This window comes from Doryrhamphus excisus, chromosome 15 (genome assembly GCF_030265055.1).
Source record: "Doryrhamphus excisus isolate RoL2022-K1 chromosome 15, RoL_Dexc_1.0, whole genome shotgun sequence".
In the NCBI taxonomy this organism is placed as follows: Eukaryota; Metazoa; Chordata; class Actinopteri; order Syngnathiformes; family Syngnathidae; genus Doryrhamphus; species Doryrhamphus excisus.
The window spans coordinates 18,765,001-18,785,307 of record NC_080480.1 but is presented as its reverse complement, the minus strand read 5'-3'; the positions used below and the strand labels follow the sequence as shown (position 1 = coordinate 18,785,307).

At 55.4% G+C, this 20,307-nt stretch overlaps 4 protein-coding genes across 8 annotated transcripts in view; 1 reads left to right on the top strand and 3 right to left on the bottom strand.

Annotated features, from left to right (window-relative positions):
• Nucleotides 1-110: 110 nt before the first annotated feature.
• Nucleotides 111-11,581, bottom strand: si:dkey-89b17.4 (zinc finger protein 646). Of its 2 annotated transcripts, XM_058048188.1 has the most exons (5): nucleotides 11,464-11,581; nucleotides 9,237-9,391; nucleotides 5,655-8,373; nucleotides 2,337-3,446; nucleotides 111-1,928 (listed from the first exon to the last, which is right to left on the bottom strand). In XM_058048188.1, exons 3-5 carry the CDS (start codon nucleotides 8,225-8,227, stop codon nucleotides 1,118-1,120), a joined length of 4,494 nt encoding a protein of 1,497 aa, XP_057904171.1. In that variant the 5' UTR covers nucleotides 8,228-8,373; nucleotides 9,237-9,391; nucleotides 11,464-11,581; the 3' UTR covers nucleotides 111-1,117. The 2 variants fall into 2 exon arrangements, with proteins under 2 accessions (XP_057904171.1, XP_057904172.1); XM_058048189.1 differs by lacking the exons at nucleotides 9,237-9,391; nucleotides 11,464-11,581 and adding an exon at nucleotides 2,162-2,257 and having other exon boundaries at nucleotides 1,781-1,930; nucleotides 5,655-8,291.
• Nucleotides 10,725-13,015, top strand: thoc6 (THO complex 6). Its single transcript, XM_058048208.1, has 13 exons — nucleotides 10,725-10,805; nucleotides 11,188-11,279; nucleotides 11,364-11,428; nucleotides 11,499-11,602; nucleotides 11,675-11,712; nucleotides 11,797-11,845; nucleotides 11,928-11,999; nucleotides 12,086-12,188; nucleotides 12,259-12,308; nucleotides 12,374-12,436; nucleotides 12,499-12,609; nucleotides 12,674-12,802; nucleotides 12,873-13,015. The coding sequence occupies exons 1-13, from the start codon at nucleotides 10,791-10,793 to the stop codon at nucleotides 12,951-12,953; spliced, it is 972 nt and encodes a 323-aa protein (XP_057904191.1). The 5' UTR covers nucleotides 10,725-10,790; the 3' UTR covers nucleotides 12,954-13,015.
• On the bottom strand, nucleotides 12,941-17,644 carry med15 (mediator complex subunit 15). Of its 2 annotated transcripts, none has more exons than XM_058048198.1 (18): nucleotides 17,476-17,644; nucleotides 16,970-17,057; nucleotides 16,852-16,903; nucleotides 16,743-16,766; nucleotides 16,495-16,659; nucleotides 16,116-16,297; nucleotides 15,317-15,577; nucleotides 15,189-15,251; nucleotides 14,994-15,109; nucleotides 14,790-14,909; nucleotides 14,602-14,729; nucleotides 14,405-14,539; nucleotides 14,259-14,322; nucleotides 14,132-14,198; nucleotides 13,745-13,902; nucleotides 13,511-13,677; nucleotides 13,314-13,412; nucleotides 12,941-13,235 (listed from the first exon to the last, which is right to left on the bottom strand). In XM_058048198.1, exons 1-18 carry the CDS (start codon nucleotides 17,541-17,543, stop codon nucleotides 13,099-13,101), a joined length of 2,094 nt encoding a protein of 697 aa, XP_057904181.1. In that variant the 5' UTR covers nucleotides 17,544-17,644; the 3' UTR covers nucleotides 12,941-13,098. The 2 variants fall into 2 exon arrangements, with proteins under 2 accessions (XP_057904181.1, XP_057904180.1); XM_058048197.1 differs by having other exon boundaries at nucleotides 14,790-14,914; nucleotides 14,996-15,109.
• Nucleotides 17,645-18,212: 568 nt separating this feature from the next.
• Nucleotides 18,213-20,307, bottom strand: part of si:dkey-225f5.4 (uncharacterized) — a 2,897-nt gene continuing 802 nt past the window's right edge. The window contains exons 2-9 of one of the 3 annotated variants that reach the window (XM_058048215.1): nucleotides 20,257-20,307; nucleotides 20,049-20,172; nucleotides 19,826-19,983; nucleotides 19,585-19,727; nucleotides 19,340-19,520; nucleotides 19,107-19,240; nucleotides 18,871-19,033; nucleotides 18,213-18,794 (exon numbers count right to left, since the gene is read on the bottom strand). The exon at nucleotides 20,257-20,307 is cut by the window's right edge and continues 40 nt beyond it. In XM_058048215.1, coding sequence (XP_057904198.1) covers nucleotides 18,771-18,794; nucleotides 18,871-19,033; nucleotides 19,107-19,240; nucleotides 19,340-19,520; nucleotides 19,585-19,727; nucleotides 19,826-19,983; nucleotides 20,049-20,172; nucleotides 20,257-20,307 — 978 coding nt within the window. In that variant the 3' untranslated portion in view covers nucleotides 18,213-18,770. The remainder of the gene's footprint in view (nucleotides 18,795-18,870; nucleotides 19,034-19,106; nucleotides 19,241-19,339; nucleotides 19,521-19,584; nucleotides 19,728-19,825; nucleotides 19,984-20,048; nucleotides 20,173-20,256) is intronic. The other 2 variants (XM_058048214.1, XM_058048213.1) reach the window with 2 other exon arrangements.

Sequence of the window (20,307 nt, the reverse complement as noted above, 5' to 3'; positions counted from 1 at the left end):
GAATGGACAGACAGATGTTTACATGGTGTGTGTGAATGGACAGACAGATGTTTACATGGTGTGTGTGAATGGACAGACAGATGTTTACATGGTGTGTGTGAATGGACAGACAGATGTTTACATGGTGTGTGTGAATGGCCATACAGATGTTTACATGGTGTGTGTGAATGGACAGACAGATGTTTACATGGTGTGTGTGAATGGCCAGACAGATGTTTACATGGTGTGTGTGAATGGCCTAACATTGCGTGCGAATGGAAGGATGTTTACATGACACGAATGGAGAGACAAGGTTGCCTGATGTGAAAGCAGCGTAAAAGGAAGTCCAGCGCTAACAAGCGAGCGTAAAAGTCGTACGTGAAGGAGGGGGAGGAGCCTGCTGCTGGGCGTGTAGCTCGGCGTGGCGTACCCGGGGTTGCTCTGGCGAGGTACGCAGACAAGCATGCTAACGCTAAGGTGTTTTTATTGTCAGTGCTCAGCAGTAAAGGTTATACGTTATCAAAAAATGTATTATAAAAGTGTGTTGACGTGTCACATGACTGAAACTAGGCGAACAAACAAAGTGAGAGGTGGCAGCTTACATCACATGACGCTTTTGTTTTCTAAACTAGCACCGCTGCTCGTCCAACGCTGAAAGAATAAATACAGCAAGCTACATCAAAGTCCCTTTTAGACTCGGGGGGAGGGATTATGGCGACGGCGCTAAAGACCACTACACACGATTACACCTGTTCATCATATAAATAAATGAGGTCAGTGGCGAGGAGGCGGAGCTTCAGTCCTAAGAGCCCTCAGCTCGGCTCAGAGATGCCGAGTGACTATGACATTTCAGAGCAATACGCGCGGTTGTCATGTGACCACCACTGTCCAATCGGAGAAGCTGCACGTTAGGCGGGAGCTGGGGGGGGGGGGGGGCGTGGTCCGTAAGTCACCTGTCTTGCACAAAATAAGGGCAAACAAGCTCCGCCCCCGACATGAAAAGGCGCGACAAAGGCCACCAGTGAAGATAAACCACACACCCAACGTCTTTGCATCGGCTCCGCCCTTCATGAGGCGCATCCAGTATTGTCAGGTGGGCGTGTCACTGCGGTGGGGGCGGCTCCAGGAGAATGCATACTTAAATGAAGGGGCCGCGGGGCGGGCCCCGGTAACTGGTGGGCGCCGAGTGCACCTTCACGTGGTGCCTGAGATTGGACTTGGACGAGAAGCGCTTGTCGCAGTGCGTGCACATGAAGGGCTTCTCCTTGGTGTGCATGCGGCGGTGGCAGATGAGCTGCGTGGACACGCGGAACGACTTGCCGCACTCGGGACACTGGTAGCGTTTGGGCTCGGTGTGGATGCGGCGGTGGTTCTTCAGGGACATCAGGTTGGGGAACTCCTTGTGACAGGAGTTGCACAAGAACCTTCCGGTCTTGTGACTGTTCTTGTGGTTGACGAGGGAACTGGCGTGGCGGTAGGACCGCCCACACTGGTCGCACACGTGCGCCCTGGGCAGCGCCTGGCGGGTGCCGGGGTGCAGTCCCTGCTCTTGCATCAAAGTCAGGTCCAGGCCCGAGCCCCAACCCGGCTGGTGACGGGGGGGGCGTGGCCTCTGGGGCTGAGCCGGCTGGTCGTGGCTGATCTCCATGTGGAGTCGGAAGCTCGCCCGAGTCGGGAAGGCGCGCCGGCACGAGGTGCAGGTCTGCTCCCGCTGCTTCTGATGCACTCGCCGATGATTGTAGAGCTGCGAGGAAACACGAAACCCTTTGCCGCAGTCGTGGCAGCGGTGGCGGCGCGTCTCTGAGTGGATGCGGCGGTGGTTCTTGAGGGCCAGGAGGTTGGAGTAGGTCTTGAGGCACACGGCGCAGTGGTAGATGCCGAGCGTGTGGGTGTTCTTGTGGTTGAGGAGGGAGCTGGCGTGGCGGTAGGAGCGTCCGCATTGTTCACACCTGTGCATGCACACAACACACACACACGGGCGGTTAGATGCGGGGGCCCGTGGCCGTGCATGTCGTACAGGTATATGATCTGGAATCCGGCTGAGCCAGTTAAGAGCTCGGAGCGGCCAAAGTGGCGCCGAGACGTTCCCCTTCCTAAACGAGTCTCCACACAAGAACACACAACATTACACAAAGAAGAAGACATGGTGGGTGCTAACTGAAAGCAAACGGGGATGACTTATCTGGTCTCTCCACTAATTCAATTTGTCCAAACTTCAGAAAAATCCGAATTCCGGCACGCGAATGGTCCCAAGGAAGCCGGATTGGAGATCATATACCTGGAATAGACACGTGGAGATCTGAATTCATGGTCACTACTTCACTTCCAAGAATGACAAACAAGCGAGGACAACTCACGTGTACCGACATTCTTCGCCTTCTCCCGCGGCGGCGGTCGGCTTCCTCCTGACTTCCATGCCTACCTGGTTGTCCCCGCAGCGGTGTCTGGCCAGACCCGACCTCCCCTGGAAGCTCTTCCCGCAGGTGGGGCAGCCGAAGGGCGTGGCGCCCTCCTCGTGAACCTTCTGGTGGTTGCGGAGGAAGCGGGCGAGGCGGAAGGCCTTCCCGCAGGTGTGGCAGATGTGCTTCTTGCGCTGCGTGTGGATGCGCATGTGGTTGCGCAGCGCCATGTAGTTGGTGTAGGGCTTGTCGCAGAAGTTGCAGCGGAAGTTGCCCGTCTTGTGCGTGTGCTTGTGGTTGAGCAAAGAGCTGGCGTGTTTGTAGGCGCAATTGCAGAGGTCGCAGGCGTAGGGCCTCTCGTCCGAGTCCAGGTCCACCGAGCCCCTCTCCATGCTGACGGTGGACGAGCTCCCGGCGGAGGACGACGAGGGCAGGTGCTGGGCGGGGCAGTCGTGCGCCGCCAACTCTTGGGCCGAGGGGAAGCCTTCGCAGCAGCCGTCGCACTCGAAATCCATTTGGGCGCCGGGACCCTGCGGGCCCTTGCACAGGCCGGCCGTGGTGTGCGTGGCCAGCTGCCTCTGGGTGCGGAAGCCCTTCCCGCACTCCTGGCAGTTGTGCTTCTTCTGGGCAAAGTGGAGCCGCAGGTGGTTCTTCATGGCCAGCCTGTTGGGGTACGTGGAGTTGCACACGTTGCAGTGGTACTCGCCAATTTTGTGAAGGTTCTTGTGGTTGGCCAGGCTGCCCGCATGCCGGTACGTCTTTCCGCATTCCTCGCAGGCGAAAGGCCGCCGCCCGCTCTCAGCTGGGTCAAACTTCTGGGGCCTGGACGTTCCGGCCGACGAGTAGGGCTTTTTGAAGCCCTGGTGGCCATATTTGATGTTCATGGCGGCGCCCTTTGACGACTCCCCTCGCATGCTCTGCAGTTGAGACGGTCCGGACTGCTGGAAGCGCGACACATTTGGCCCGGTGCGAACCAGACCTTTGGCCCGGTGTTCTTCGTGGAGGCGCAAGTGGTTGATCAGCTGCTTTTGGATTTTGAAGGCCTTGCCGCATTCTTCACACTTGTGCCTGCAGTCAGAATGGACAAAGGCCAATTTCAGTATCTGCCGCCGCTCCCGCGTTCACATGCACAACATACGCATGCTCCCGGTCGCAGCGCACGCCCACGTCACCAACAGGAAGTGCGTGTGCTCATCATGCTCATTCATTCTGGGCGGGGTAAATCTTTTTCATGTTGTAAAAAGGCCTACATACTGTATTTAAGGACTAAGGTTTGGGTCATGAAGAGGCCTACATACTGTATTTAAGGACTAAGGTTTGGGTCATGAAGAGGCCTACATACTGTATTTAAGGACTAAGGTTTGGGTCATGAAGAGGCCTACATACTGTATTTAAGGACTAAGGTTTGGGTCATGAAGAGGCCTACATACTGTATTAGAGGACTAAGGTTTGGGTCATGAAGAGGTCTACATACTGTATTTAAGGACTAAGGTTTGGGTCATGAAGAGGTCTACATACTGTATTTAAGGACTAAGGTTTGGGTCATGAAGAGGCCTACATACTGTATTAGAGGACTAAGGTTTGGGTCATGAAGAGGCCTACATACTGTATTAGAGGACTAAGGTTTGGGTCATGAAGAGGCCTACATACTGTATTTAAGGACTAAGGTTTGGGTCATGAAGAGGCCTACATACTGTATTTAAGGACTAAGGTTTGGGTCATGAAGAGGCCTACATACTGTATTTAAGGACTAAGGTTTGGGTCATGAAGAGGCCTACATACTGTATTTAAGGACTAAGGTTTGGGTCATGAAGAGGCCTACATACTGTATTTAAGGACTAAGGTTTGGGTCATGAAGAGGCCTACATACTGTATTTAAGGACTAAGGTTTGGGTCACGAAGAGGCCTACATACTGTATTTAAGGACTAAGGTTTGGGTCATGAAGAGGCCTACATACTGTATTAGAGGACTAAGGTTTGGGTCATGAAGAGGCCTACATACTGTATTTAAGGACTAAGGTTTGGGTCATGAAGAGGCCTACATACTGTATTAGAGGACTAAGGTTTGGGTCATGAAGAGGCCTACATACTGTATTTAAGGACTAAGGTTTGGGTCATGAAGAGGCCTACATACTGTATTAGAGGACTAAGGTTTGGGTCACGAAGAGGCCTACATACTGTATTAGAGGACTAAGGTTTGGGTCATGAAGAGGTCTACATACTGTATTTAAGGACTAAGGTTTGGGTCATGAAGAGGCCTACATACTGTATTTAAGGACTAAGGTTTGGGTCATGATTAGTTATAAACATGCCAAGTTACCGTTTTGCTTACATTGTGCCTTTTTGCCTCATTTTTCATTTTCTTTATTTCTACCATTTGCTGCAGGAATGCCCTTTGGTCACCTTGATGTAGGTATTTCACCTGGAAGTTCTCCCAAACGATGAAAGAACCGCCATGCTACGTGATGAAAGAACCGCCATGCTACGTGATGAAAGAACCGCCATGCTACGTAACACTCGCCGTGACTCCTGATCGCCAAGCTTTCACGGTGGCTTTTTTGCATGCACGCTACCTGGGCACCGAATGCATCACCTTCTGTTATTATTAGATATACTATGTTGTATATATACACAGACATGTATATGGAATGATATTACAATAGCAGTATATATTACACTTATCATTTATGATGTATGATGACACTACAAACAGACATCGTGGCCGAGCTCCTGGAAATGTGAATTTCTCGTGGCGATGAATAATGTAACTATAGAGTAAAGGCACCGGGCGAGAAAGGCTTCCTGCCACTCAAACCGTGGGTACTCCCATGCGGATGGGAGTCCAGGTCGAACTCTACACAGGAGCCAAGAACGTGATGAGGACTAGAGAGTGACGCCCGGTTGGTTAGAACATGCTGATGCTCCTCAAAAGCACCAGGACTGGATTTTGAAAAGGGAAAGACAAGTTAAGGAGCGGCTAAGGAGCGGGCACGGCTCTCCACGGCCAAGCGAGGCCGGGACCAGGACCGAGGCAAAGAGGTAGGCCAGTTAGCACATGTTAGTTAGTTAGCGAGCGCATGCTAACTGACGCCGTCGGTCATTTCCTGAAGACATGCTCAAAACAGATGATCATTTGTCCCAAAAGGCGCTCCAAACATACTGCGCCTCTTTTGTCGCCACCCAGCGTGGTGGTTGACTTTTGCACTTCCCGGACGGATCAATGATCACAACACGGTTGCTAGCACAGCGAGAGGTGCGAGTGAAATGGCGCCGTACCTCTTGAGATCAAAGTGAGTCCTCTGGTGGTTCTTGAGGGCCAGCAAGTTGTAGTAACGTTTCTGACACACCAAGCAGCGGAACACACCCGTCTTGTGAGACTTTTTGTGGTTGAGGAGGGAGCACGGGTGTCTGTAGCCCCGCCCACACTGCTCACACTTGTGGGGCTTGTCACTTTGCTCCATCAATGGCCGACGCCCATTCCCGGCAAAGTCACGGCTTCCTCCCGCCGCCCCGCCACCAATGCCTTCACCTCCAGACATCCCTTTGGCTCCACCGAGGCCCTGCTTAGCCAATGAGCTGGCTCGGTTCTTACCAGGACACAGGTGGGTGATCAGGTGGTGACGGTCAGCAAAAAACATACCGCAGTCCACGCAAATGTGGCTGCGCCCGTCCATCTTGTCCCCGCCATTGGTGGAAGTCCCCACGATGCCCTGTTGCTGGCCGTCTGGCCTTTGTGGGCCGTGGACTAGCTGATGATTTAAGAGGTCCTGCTTCCTGGAGAAACTTTGTCCACACGTGGAGCAGATCATCCTCCAATCCTGCTCCAGGCTGGACGGTCCAGGGACGGTGGGATTATTGGCATGACTCCGCAGATGGCTCCGCAGGGCTCTGAGACTGGCATAGTGGTTTCCACACACGGAGCACTGGTAGACTTCTCCATCATCATCATCATCCTTGTCAGCGTTGGCCATCCTCTTGCCTCCCGTCTGCGAGTACGCTCGTTGGCTGCTCCCCTCCTTCAAGCCGCTGGTGCTGCCAGAGGCCATGGCGGTGGCGCTGGTGCCGTGGTAGTTCATGTTGCCTAGAAAGCCGTTGGACATGTTGCTCTGCTGCTGCCCAGGGGGAGGGGCAGGGGGAGGGGGAGGCTGACCACGGCGCGGGCACATGTGCGACTTAATACCAGACACGTCAGCGTACATCTCACCGCAGTCGGCGCACACGTGGCGGTCGACCGGTCTGTGAGTGGAGCTACTTTGGGAAATGGAGCTGCCGTCAAAGCGGTCGTGGAATTCAAGGGAGTCCAAAGCGTTGCCGTGCCCCCCGTCCGATACAAAGTGGGCAGGGTCAGCAAGGTTTCCGGGAAGCGCGAGGGGAGGGGTGGTGCCACTGCCCTCCTGCACGTAGCCCTGCTGAGATTCCAGCGTGAGCGGCTCCGGAGACAACCAGTCGCTGCCGTCGTTGAGAGGCTGGCTGGAGGCGCGGCCCTTGTGGCTTCGCAGGTGGCTGTGCAGCGCCGCCAGATGAGGGTACTGCTTACAACAGACGCTGCACTGATAGTGACCCGTCTGATGGCAGCGCTTGTGGTTGACCAGGCTGCCCGCGTGCCGGTAGCTCTTGCCACACTCGCCACACTTGAAGCGACGCTCCACATCTCCAGGAGAACTGGGCTGGGCCGCACGGCCTCCGGAAGGAGACGACACCGATCCCTGCGAAGCAGAACTTAGCGTGTCCGAGTTGAGGATGGCGCCATCCTGGCCGTGGGAGGCCGAGTGGGGGTCATGCGTCAGGTAGTGTACTTTCAGGGTCTCCAGGTCGGGATGTCCGGCACCACAGTACGCACACGTGTAGATGGGATTGTTGACAGGAGGGCCCATTATGGGGTCATAGGGTCCCCTTTTGTCACTGGGCAAGGGCGGCAGGGGTAAAGGGTCCCCGAGGGTCGGGGTGTAGGCCGGAGATCGAACCGCACTCAGATTGTGGGGCATGATGCCAGGGAAGCTGCGGGACAGTCCGAGAGAAGGTGACGAGGTGTTGTGCAGGAGAACGTGCTCCTGGAAGTCGGCCTTGTTGGGCAGCGCGATCTGACACAGGTGGCAGAAGCAGGAGTTGGCGGCGTCGCTCTGGGCGGCCTGAGAGCTGCCGGTGCGGCGCTCCGACTCCAGGAGGCTGCCGCCGCTGCTCACCATGGACGCAGCCGGGTTCTTGAACTTGGTGTGGGTTCTCTCGTGGCTGTTGAGGGCGGCCAGGTTGCTGAATTGTTTGAAGCACACAGAGCACTTAAAGCTTCCTTGCTGGTGACACTTCTTGTGGTTCACCAGGCTGCCGTGGTGCCGGTAGGTTCGATCACACTGGTCGCACTTGAACGGTCGGTCCCAGGCGTCGTCCGACCCGGGGGAACTTTTCTTGTCGTGCTCGTCCGCTTCGTGCCCGTGCAAGGTGCTGTTGTTCAGATGAGGGCGACCAAAGCTGTCCGGGAGGTCCTGAGCAAGGGCGTAGTCCCTCTCGTGATGACCTCCCTCCTCGGGCGCCTCCTCGCTCTCTTCCTCGGCGTGCACGCTGCTCGGGGACAACGTGTGTATGCGAAGGTGGTTTTTGAGGGCCACGGCGTTGGGTAGGGTCCGGGTGCAGACGGGACACTGGAAGGAGCCCACTTCGTGAGACTTTTTGTGGTTGGCTAAGCTCGCTGCGTGCTTGTAAAGTCGGCCACACTGTTCACACTCGAAACGTGCACTTTCTGCTTCCTGGTAATGTGCTTTCATGTGCTCTAGAAGACTGGGAGTGCTCGGGCAGACCATATCACATTGTTTACAGGGGAAACCCTTGGCACCGCTCATATCATGCATTGCCATAGTAGGCCCCCGCCGGGTCGTAGGAGAGGAGTCACCACGCTGCAACCCACGGTGATCCCGAGGATCTCATTGGTCAAGGGCGCCGCCCATCTTCTCCCCGACGACGGCCGAGTGGGGCCCGCCCCTGGCTGGTGGTGTGGCCGTTGCTATGGAAAGAGAAATGAAACAATCTCATCAGGTTGTCGCCCCCACAAAATGACACCTGGGCTAAGGTGATGGACGCCCCGCCCACTGCCTGAGTAAACATTACATAGTATTAGTACGCATTAGTACGATCAACATGAGCATGTTTACACGAGTGTTTCCATGGCAACCACGACAGCCTGCTTGTTAAACAAGTTGGAAACATTCTATGCTTTTCTTTAGTCGCGCTGGTAGACGTGCACGCCCACGCAGGCGACCCCCACCCACCCCACCTGACCTTGGCCCGTCTCCAACACACATCCGTGGGACAAAGCCACATCCGTTGTGTTCGCCATCGGCCATCACCGGAGCTCATCGACACGCAAGGCTCGGTTCCGTTCACACGAGACCAAAATGGCTTTCTAGCCATTCCTGCTCTTTTGGCCTAGCTTGTTTCCCCGCCGGCAAGCCACGCACACGCCGGGCATCGAGGCCAGTGGCAGCTGGGCGCAAACATGGTCATTTGACGGAATGTTTCATGTTTATTGTCAATAAACATCCGTTTTCTTCACCAACCATAACCAGCATGCTAACGCTAGCTAGGTAGCAGGCAGCCCCCCCCCCCCCCCCATCTTCTTACCCGCGATGCAACAACTGAATGAACAGCAAATACACGCACCGTGCACACGCACCGTGTACGAGCACGGCACCGCACACTCGAATCAGTCATGGATGTTTATGATTCCACGCAATGAAAGCTAGCTTGTCTGCTAGCTTGTCATCTATCGGCTAAGCTAGCCAGCAGCTAACAAAGATGTCGACCCTCCGCGCGGCCTCATTGAAGGGAAAATGCTTCTTTTCACGGCGCTGCGTGCTACAAACTCACCCGTTTAACACCCAGCGGAGCTCCTTCGATGGCAACTTTCCTTAAGAGCATTTAAACACGCTGCCCTTTATCTCCCAATGCCCACTTTTCCTCCTGCTTCTCCTCCAACGCTGTGACGTCAACGCCCTGCCACCCGTGACGTCATCATAGCGGAACTAAAAACAAAGAATGCATCCAATGTGATGTATATCCCGAAAGAATACATACATCAATTCCTCTTTTGTCTTTTCCACTCTTAGTTACACTTTTAATGTCTCCAACATATATGTCTAATATAATAAACACACACAACATATACGTATGTCTAATATAATAAACACACACAACATATACGTATGTCTAATATAATACACACACACAACATATACGTATGTCTAATATAATAAACACACACAACATATACGTATGTCTAATATAATAAACACACACAACATATACGTATGTCTAATATAATAAACACACACAACATATACGTATGTCTAATATAATAAACACACACAACATATACGTATGTCTAATATAATAAACACACACAACATATACGTATGTCTAATATAATAAACACACACAACATATACGTATGTCTAATATAATAAACACACACAACATATACGTATGTCTAATATAATAAACACACACAACATATACGTATGTCTAATATAATAAACACACACATACTGGAAGTACACGTGGACGGGTCCTTGCTGACAAATGATACACTTTTCTTTTTCCTTTTTACAATCAGGACTGTACTTTGGACACCCCTGGGCGTACTACGCATATATACTACAAACCTACTACTACTATGACTACTACTACCACAAGTGGCCGGCTGGGTGATTGGCGGGAACAACATCAGAAGGGAGGGGTAAAGCCAATTCCAAACTAAGACAAAGCAGCAAACCATCCATTTGCCTGGGGCCCCGCTCTTAGGGGGCCCTCCGCTAGGGAGCGCCCCAAGCCTTGGCCAAAGGGAGATGAAGAAGGTGAGGAACGATCCTGCTGCAGTAGGCAAGGCATTTCCAGGCTCCCAGCTGACCTGGGACAAGAGGCGGGGTCCGCCCCGGACCGGTGGCCAACCCATGGCAGGGCGCATGCAGACAAACAACCATCCACACCTGTGGACAAGTCAGAGTCGCCAATGGAGTGAACACGCATGTTTTTTGAAAGTGGGAGGAAAGCGAGTACCTCGAGAAAAGCCACGCACACACGGGTAGAACATGCAAACGCCACACAGAGACGCCCCAGGGAGATTGCAACCCGGGTCTTCCGGGTGTCTTGACTGCATGGCCATTGCCAACATGCTAACCACTCCCATCACAAGCACACAGGCTTTGGTGGCTAATAGTTTAGTAAGTAGTGCGTGTGGGAATTTATAAACGACAGGAATTAACTCCAGTGTCTGTGCATTGACTTGACCCATCCAATATGGCGGCGACGTTGACGTACGGCTCAGCGTTCAATGCGGCGTCTAATGAGGTCGAAGTCGCCCGCCCACCCCTAGGCAATGACGTCACATTCCCGCGCCGCCGCCATCGAGTGGCTTTGAGCACAATGGGTCCCATCGAGGTAATCTTTAACCTTAAGCGGCAACTTTTGGATGTAAACGTAAAGCTCGTATGTGTGCATGTGTACATTTGTGTATGTATTGTGTAGAGTATGTTGTGCTATATAGTGGTGTGTTGGATTCTACTAGCATGAAGCTCAGTGAATGAACGGCGCGGTACTTTTACTTTTTAAATACTGCAGGTGAATCTGTCGTAATAGGAGTATTTGTTTGAAAATACGTAACGAACACGAAGTTGAGTGCGGAGTCATGCTCACATTGCTAACATTGCTAACAAAGAAGCCAATGAATAAAAGAGTTGACTATTGTGCCACCGGGAGGAGCCGCTGCGGCCACTGTTGACCTAACGTGATTGGCTCTCCTTTGTCATGTGACCACCCACAGCTACTGCACATGTCTGTGTTCTCACAAAGTTTTTCGCCATGCGGACGATTTCTCGCGGCGGGAAACAACTATGGTGAGATCGCCATCTTCAGGTGAGGCAGTGCACCAGAACACGGCACCGTGACCTTTAACCTTTAACCTTTAACCTGTGGTGCTGATCGAGGTTCTGCTCTCAGTTTGTGTGCAGCTCTTAGTCCAGATGTGTCCGAGGCGGCTCGAAAACCAGTTTTAACGTTTACAGGTGACCTTTCACTCTTCATCACGTACACAACCCACCTCTCGCTCCTCTCATGCCACCTCTCGTCCCGCAGCTCACGAAGGTCCGGTCTTCTGCCTGGCGTCGGCCAGCGGCCAGCTTCTGAGCAGCGGTAACGGCGAGGTCAGCGCCTGGAACTGGGCCGAGCTCATCAAGAAGGTAGCAGAAAATGGCGGCATGTCGCCTGACAGCATGTGACTGACGGCCTTCTCCCCCCCCCCCCCCCCCTAGAGTGTCAAAGCTGTGTGGACCAAGAGACCAGACTACAAGTGAGGAACTCCTCCTACATCCTTGTCCACCAAGCAGAACGTCTGGACACGTCACATGGTGCACTTCCTGTCTTCTTGTTTTAGGTCCAGCATGGAGATCCCAGAGATCAACGCCATGGTCATCAACCCACGAGTAAGTGATGGATGCCATGTTGGTGGTTTCCATGACGACCAGGGGCAATGAGTGTGTGTGTGTGTGTGTGTGTGTGTGTCAGGACAACAGTCTGCTGATTGGCGGTGGTGACAACAACATCCATGTCCTGGATTTGGAACAGGGTGTCTTCAAGGTGGGCCGCTTCACTAGACGTCCCCTTGTGATGGTCTTGATGATGATGATGATGATGTTGATTGTCTGGTCTCCGCCCCGCCCCAGTGTGTCTTCCAGGGACATTCGGACTACGTGCACTGTCTGAGCGTGAGGGACCGCGATGGCGAGGTCCTGTCAGGCAGTGAGGACGGCGCCGTGAGGATGTGGGGTGAGTCGCCGTGTCCGCTTTGCTCCCAGTGGTCTGTCCCGTGTTCTGATCAATGTCCCGGTGTGTCCAGACAGCAGGACGGCTCAATGTGTCCACTGCGTGGACGTGCACAAGTACCAAGTAAGACACGTTGGTTGCCGGCGCCAGCGCTCGCCATGAGCTCATGATGCTGTGCTGTTTGTCAGAAGTGTGCACGGCCGCAGTTTGGAAAGTGGATCAGCTGTTTGACCACGGACTCGGACTGGATGGTGAGAACATTTGTCTTCCAGTTGTCGTTGCTGGTGCCAATCCCAGCTTTCTGTCGGTGCAGCTCTGCGGCGGTGGTCCGTTTTTGTCACTGTGGCATCTTCGGTCGCTGACGCCGACCTCCATCTTCCCGCTGAGTGGCTGCCAGAGACAAGCCAGCTTCTACCAGGACATGGTGAGCACCACGGCGTCCACGCCACACATGCGCCATCAACGCTCCGTGTGTCCTTTCTCCACAGATTCTGGCGGTGGGCGAAGGCCCGTTTGTGTCCCACTGCCTGTTGGGGGGGGAAGTCAAGGCTCAGATCCCTTGTAGCCCCCCAAACCTCAACAGCCTGCAGCTCAACACCAACAGCACGGAGAATCAGGTGAGTCCGCCTGCAGGCCACGCCCCCGCATCAAGTGCATGCTGACGGCCGGCCATGCGGCGTGTTGCAGGTGTTGACGGTGGCGGGAAGCAGCGAGCACGTGGACGTGTTCACCAACGTGTCGTACAAGGCCTTCTCACTCAGCTTCTGATGGGCTCCTTTGTCAAGCTAGCAATAAAAGATGTGCATGGCAGGAAGTGGTTTTATTCACCTCACAAAAGAAACATTGCCGTTGTTGATGGAGCTCCTGCAGTAACGCCGCCGGTCGACAGGGAGATGTGGTGGTGGGCGGGGCTTTAGGCAGCCGCTAAGCAGGCCTGTCGCACGCTCTGAGCCCAGGTGTTGAGCACCTCCGTCACCGAGTGTTTGTCAGGAAGCTGCAGCAGCTTGGACGCCATGTTCCTCTGCACCGTCTGCAAGAAGTGGTTGGCGCCTGACACACACACACACACACACACAGGAAGTCGCATGACCAAGGACAACCACCACAGACAGGAAGTCACCTACTCACCGTACTGCTCACTGTCGTTGGCCCAGTATGGACTTTGGTCGGGATAGTCGGCAGGAACGCTGAGCTGCAGAGGAGGAACGCTGGGAAGGTTCTTGTCCTCTGCAACAGAAGACCATGGGTTAGCTGGGACGGCGGCCGGGACGGCGGCCGGGACGGCGGCCGGGACGGCGGCCGGGACGGCGGCCGGGACGTCTCACCCAGTCTGCACACGAGGTGTACAGTGCCGTTGTTGCTGCAGTGCGCCGGGTCCAAGTGGACCAGGAACTTGATGTCCAGACGGGCCACCTCCCCCTGCAAGATGTTGGGGACCGTCTGCCGTTCGTCATCCTCCTGCTTCCTCTTTCGTCCAGACACGCTGGGCCCGCTGCGGGACATGCCACATGTGAAAGGGTGGACACGTCGGGGCGTGTCCTGCATGTCTGGACACTTACATGATGGCCGGGCCGTGAATGGCCGTCATGGCGGGGGCGAAGGTGCGGTGCAGCGAGTGGTTGAAGACAGGCGAGCGGAGGTTGGCCATGACGGCGTCCAGCAGAGGCTGACACAGGTACTGCTGCTTGGTGGCCAGCGGGGGTGGCGGGGGGGTTGGCTGAGGGGCAATACGTGCACACACGTGTGGCGTAGTCATGGAAAAAGGATTTTCTTCATCATAACCACAATCACTTCCATGAACTCCATTGATGTTGTACCTTTACTTGTACCAGGCATTCAAGTCAACAAACTGAAGGAACAAAGTACTCTCATGGCCCCCCATGACTGTACGGGGGGGGGGGGGGGGGGGATTAGTATGTAGGTGTGGAGTATTTCAGGCGTCTCACCACAGCCATGTCGTTCTTGAGTTTCTCCAGAGCAATCTCACACTTCTGCAGCGTCTTCAGAGGACACCTGAAGGTCAAGGAGATGTGGTTGTCATGGCAACAAGTGGTTGAAAGGTGAGCCGGTTACCTGGTGTTGGGGTCGGTCAGGATGTTGAGGAGACTCTTCATCTTGCTCAGGTCCTTCTTGCGTTCTGATCAAACAAAGACAAGGTGAACAGGAAGTAGTGTGGCGTGCTGGCGTGCTGGCGTGCTGGCATTTGGCCCCGCCCCCACCTTCGTTCTTGTCAATCTTGTTGATCATCCTGCGGAGGGGCTCGATGTATTTAGACAGTTGCTTGCGCTTCTCCATGTACTGCTGGTCCTCCTGGGACGCGGCCCCGGCCGGGCTCATCACCGAGCTCGGGTTTCCTGTCAACCAGACTCGGACTGAGGGCCGCCCACGCACTGCGGCAGGCTGCGGATGCTCCTACCTGGGGTGCTGAGTGGGCCCGGGGAGGGGACCCCATAGTTCTGGGGGGTCCTGGCAGTGGACGGACTCTGCGAGGGCTGGGGGGACGGGCTGGGCTGGAACCCCCCCGGCGACGGTGTCGGACCCGAGCTGCAGACAGGAAGCATTGAATTGGGATGCGGGCGTGCACAATCTGTGGTGCGCACGTACCTGACCGAGTTGGGCTGGGAGGCGGGCGGCTGAGGGGAGGGTTGGGGCGGGGGCGGCATGGACTGGGGAGTCTGCACCGGAGAGGGCGATGACATCATCACATGCTGCTGCTGCTGCTGCTGCACCTGCCGGCACAGAGGAGGAACGTGATTGGACCATGCCCGACCCACCCTGCCCGACCCACCCTGCCAGCTCAGGCGTCACACCTGCTGCGTCGGCGGCGGTCCTGTCACAGCGGCGGCAACATTGGGGGGCGGGCCGGCCGGAGCCAGAGCGGGCCGAGGCAGCCGGGCTGGGATCTGCATGCTAGGACGGACCAGCTAGTGGAAGGACACCAGACATGTGAGCGCACGCCACCGTCCACCATTCCCACCTGAAGCCTGCGTGACCGCGGCTCACCTGTCCAGACACGGAGGCCAGCTGTGCCTGCACCGAGGCCTGCTGCTGCATGGCTGCCCGGGCCTGCACGCAGAGGGAGGCAGAGAGAGGGACGGAGAGTTGATGCGGACCGGAGAAGGTGGTCTCACCTGGAGGGCCTGCATCTTTAGATGGTGCTGCTGCTGACTCAGCGAATTGAGGGGAACGTGCTGAGTGGACGTCATCTGTCCGGGCAGAGGCTGCGGCGCCATGGCGGCCTGCTGCTGCGAGTGCGGTGGCATGGGACCAGGTTGAGCCTGAACCTGCTGCTGGTGCTGAACCATGTGCTGAATGGACTGGGCCTGAGCGTGCTGCTGGAGCTGCAGCTGGACCATCTGCTGCTGCTGCTGCTGCATCCTGGACTGATGCATCTGCACACACACGTGGCAACATCCGTGACCGTGATTGAAGAGCAGGCGTGTCGATTTCCATTCATTCTGTGCTGTATAGTTCCATATCTGCTCCTCTGGTCCAAGCCTCACTAAGGACAGGTAGATGTTTGCCAATAACATCCACATGGCCTGATCTTTCCTGCATCTAGTAGACCAGCATGGATGCCGGAGAAGGTCCGTGCCTTCCTGAATCACAGCGTTGGGAAACGGTGCCTTCGAGCAATGACGTTTGAAGCCACATATGCCGCAGCACGCCCTCGCCCTCGCACTCACCCTCACCCTCGCCCTCGCCCTCGCCCTCGCCCTCACCCTCGCCCTCGCCCTCACCCTCACCCTCGCCCTCGCCCTCGCCCATCAGCCTGGTGGCTGTCGCTGCTTTGACGCGCTGTTTTGGTGCTAGCCTGTGTGTGGATAAGCAAGCTAATGCCGGCTGCTAATGACAGCACTGACGTGTTAGCAATGGCGACCCGACCTCGACCGGACTCGCTTTTCACTGAACCATGAAAGCCAGCTCTACCTGATTCTGTTGCTGCTGGTTCTGGGCCTGTTGCTGGTTCTGGTGCATCTGCGCCCTCATCTGCTGCACCTGGAACTGCTGCTGCTGCTGCTGCTGCTGCTGCTGCTGCATGGGGTTCTGCTGCTGGAACTGCTGGAATGGAATGGACTGGCCCTGCATGGCCAACTGGGCCGCCCCCCCCACTGAGGAGGAGGAGAAGGAAGTGAGGGGCGGAGCCTATAACGTCAGGCTTAGCAACCACCTGTTTTGACATCCTTGTCCCGCCCCCCAGAAACACGTGAGCAACAAGCAGCCGGCATCATGTGACTCCCCAGGCAAACGGTCACAGAGTGAAAAGGTCAAAGGGCAAGCATACGGCGCAGCAAGGAAACACACTCACGGGCTTGTGGGTTTCCAGACACCCCCGCCATGGCATGCGGGCCTATCTGCATGGGCCCCATGGCCCCCATGCCCCCCACAGGGGCACCGGTGGGGTGAGGCCCCATGCCAATGGCCCCCGGGCCCCCTCCAACCCCCGTCAGATTAGTCAGGGCATTCATGGGATCTAGCAGAAGACAGACAACGTTACGCTGCTCCCACATGCACAGCGGACGTGCACGCGCATCCACGCAGCGCATGCAGACTCACCCGGACCGCCCAGTGCCTTATTGTCTGTCAAAGAGAAACAAGTCAGACGTCAGGCGGGGGCGGGCACACATGGCCGCCCGGGGCGGGCACACATGGCCGGGACACTCACGGATGTCTCGGTAGTGGATGATGAGCCTGGCCACCAGGGACAAATACTCCTCCTGCAACAAAACCACCACACGCATCACTCCTCTTGCTTCCTGTGGACGAGCTCACGTGCTGCTTACTCTGGACTTGGCTTTGACGTAGACGTGGTTTTCCATTTCATTGCTGGACTTGTTGTGTCCGCTGCCCGCCTTCCTCATGGCGTCTTCACTGGGGGGGGGGGGGGGGGGGGGCAACAACATGATGATGAAGTCTCGAGTTGGACTTTGACTGAGATTCTAAAGAAGAAAACTAAGACTAAGAGTGACCCGGTCCCATCCAAGACCACCGAAAGTCTTATGGAGCAGATTATCGTAATGTATGACGACACCGTCGCACTGCTGCTGGACTTCTCATGTCATATTAATATTCATATTCATATTCATATGAGTTGGTATCAGATGACGGCAACCGTGTCAAGCATCCGACTATGGAAAATGACATTGAAAATTATGAGGCTGCTATTTCATAGTTCCAAACCCACAAGCTGCGTTCGAGTGGGGCTAAGCTAACCCAGCCTAGCTAAAGTAGCCAAGCTTTTAGCTAGGCTGATATAGCAATGCTAAAAATAAAAAAACACAATGCTCACATCTGACTAACGACCTTCTGTCGGAACTGAGGACTCCTCCAGTCGCTGTCCGGGCCAGGAACATCCATGGTGGAAAAGAAAGTGGGCGACACTTGGATTCTTTTTCTCTCTGGAACCTCGTCTTTCTTCTTCTTCTTCTTCTTCTTCTTCTTCTTCTTCTTGTGCTGCTGCACAGCAAAATGGCGACCTCGCGTTACCGCCACCTGGTGGATAATTTATTCATTGCAGCAGGGCCTTCTCTCGCATCCACTTCTTGGACCAGTTTGGCGTTTTAACACTGCTAAGGTGAACTTCCATGAATTCTGTTCTGTGAATGGTACTACTCTTAGGCTCCAAAATGATTCATCTAGTCAGAAATTACTTCATTAGATTAGATTCATCTAGTTACACATTTCCCCACTGAGGGACGAATAAAGGCATATCTTAATCTTAATCTTAAGACACTCTACAGTCTCTTCTCTGTTGAGGCAGACATTCACAGGGGGCCCCGGGACCTGGTTGTTGGCATGGTATGCTTCTATGCCACCTGGTTGTTGGCATGGTATGCTTCTATGCCACCTGGTTGTTGGCATGGTATGCTTCTATGCCACCTGGTTGTTGGCATGGTATGCTTCTATGCCACCTGGTTGTTGGCATGGTATGCTTCTATGCCACCTGGTTGTTGGCATGGTATGCTTCTATGCCACCTGGTTGTTGGCATGGTATGCTTCTATGCCACCTGGTTGTTGGCATGGTATGCTTCTATGCCACCTGGTTGTTGGCATGGTATGCTTCTATGCCACCTGGTTGTTGGCATGGTATGCTTCTATGCCACCTGGTTGTTGGCATGGTATGCTTCTATGCCACACGTGAAACATTCTACAATGCCTAAATAACCACCACACGATGATGCAGCACTACTTTATTGCATGGAATCTAACAGACTCAACCCTGTGCTAGTGGTGGCAAACGACACTTCTCATGAGGATGGGCTCGTGGCTCCAAAGACAAGTTCCTCTGGTGGCCTTTCGGGGGGGTCTAGAACTCATGAAGGACAAACCTCACAAAGACTAAGATGATTCTGCTGAGGGCACTTCCCCGACAGAAAAGTGAGACACGTCAGAAGTGGAAGACCTTTCTCTGTGAAGGTGGTGGACCATGACCAGGTGGACCAGCTGGACCATGACCGTGGACCATGAACATCAGATGAGAGGACTGTGGCGGAGAAGCAGCAGCCAGTCCGTCACACGGCTGTCAGGTGGGGGAGGCTGGAGAAGAACACGGCTCAAAGATGAACAAGTGAAGTGCAGGATCATCTATGAAACGTCGTAGAGCTGCACCTGATTGGTCGACGTGGAATGTGAGCCATACCCACGATGAATAGCTCCACGAGGAGCCCTGCTAACGCTAACTTACCTGCAGTCCAGACGTTTCCACGGGACATCCGTCTCTGTGCACCGACAGCAGGCGGACGGCTCCGCTGCCGGGGTACCCCTCCTCCACCTGCAGGCGGCACACCAGCGATGCAGACTTCAGGTAGACCAGCAAGCGGCGAGCGGGAAGCCAGTCGATGGCGAAGCTAGACCCCGAGGGAGGGGGCGTGTCAGGTGATGTAGGATTGGGCGGTGAGGAGTTCTCCTATCTGAGCTCACCTGGATCTCAAGCGGTGGATCTCATAGAGCAGGTCGGCCTGACCCATGTGGCGCCGCGTGACCTCCAGCAGGGCGGCACTCAGCTCAGAGCGGCGCCCCCAGATGCAGTGGGGCACCAGCCCCGGCTCGTCGGCCTGCTCACAGCCACAGGAAGTCATTGTCACATGGGAGGACAGGGTGAGCCGTGATGCCCCGCCCCCTTGGGAGCGGTTCTGTGGTTGCGGGGACGTTACCTGAAGTCTGAAGCGGTCGTCGTGACTCCATGTGACTGACACCTTCAAGGGCTCCGGCTCATCGGACGAGCAGTTCCCGCGGTTGGGGGGGCGAGCCCGCTCCAAAGACACCTCGGATTGGTTGAAGGAAAGCAGGAGGAGGTGCATGACATCGTGCACGGCTGACGCGTACACCTTCAAGCTGACACCAGGAAGCCACATCACGTCACCTGAGCCTCGCTGCCGGGTCAAGTCACCTGACTTACCCATCTCTGGAACACCGCCAGCCGTCCAGGCGCTCTAGTTCTGCCCCCAGCTCCGCCCTCAGCCGAGTCAGCTGACCATCACATGCCCGCAAAGCATCACGGGCCCTCTGCAGGGACGCCTCCACGTCTTCACTCTGCTGCTTCTGCAACGCCGGAGATGTACATGTGTGTGTGCACGTAGATGTGTGCACGTGTGTGTGTGCATGTATATGTGCACGTGTGTGTGTGCACGTGCGTGCACCTTGGCGTGCAGCTGCTGCAGCAGTTGTGCGGCTCTGTGTCGCCTGCTGATGATGTTTTGGATGTTGAGGTGCAGCGTGGTGAGCAGGGCCTCCGTGTGGGCCGCCCCGGACACGCTCTCCGACTTCACCGCCTTCCACCTGCCTCGAGCAGCGCCCTCTACATGCCACACACATGCATGACGGACTTCACACACGTGAGCTTTGCTAAAGAGGCGTGGTTACCTGGTGGCGGGGGGCAGGGCTGCGCCAGCAGTTGATGGGCGGACGGGAGCCCCTCCAGCAGACACATCATGGAGTCCAGAACAAAGAGCTGGCGCCACAGAACCTTCTGCACCTGCCGACTGTCCTGCACGCACACACCCACCCACCCACCCACCCGAGCATGAGGGTATGAGGACCCCTAACACCCCAAACCCCCCAAAGGACAAACCTGCAGGAAGAGCAGCGTCCCGCCTGCCGAGTCCCACTCGTCCCCTTCGGC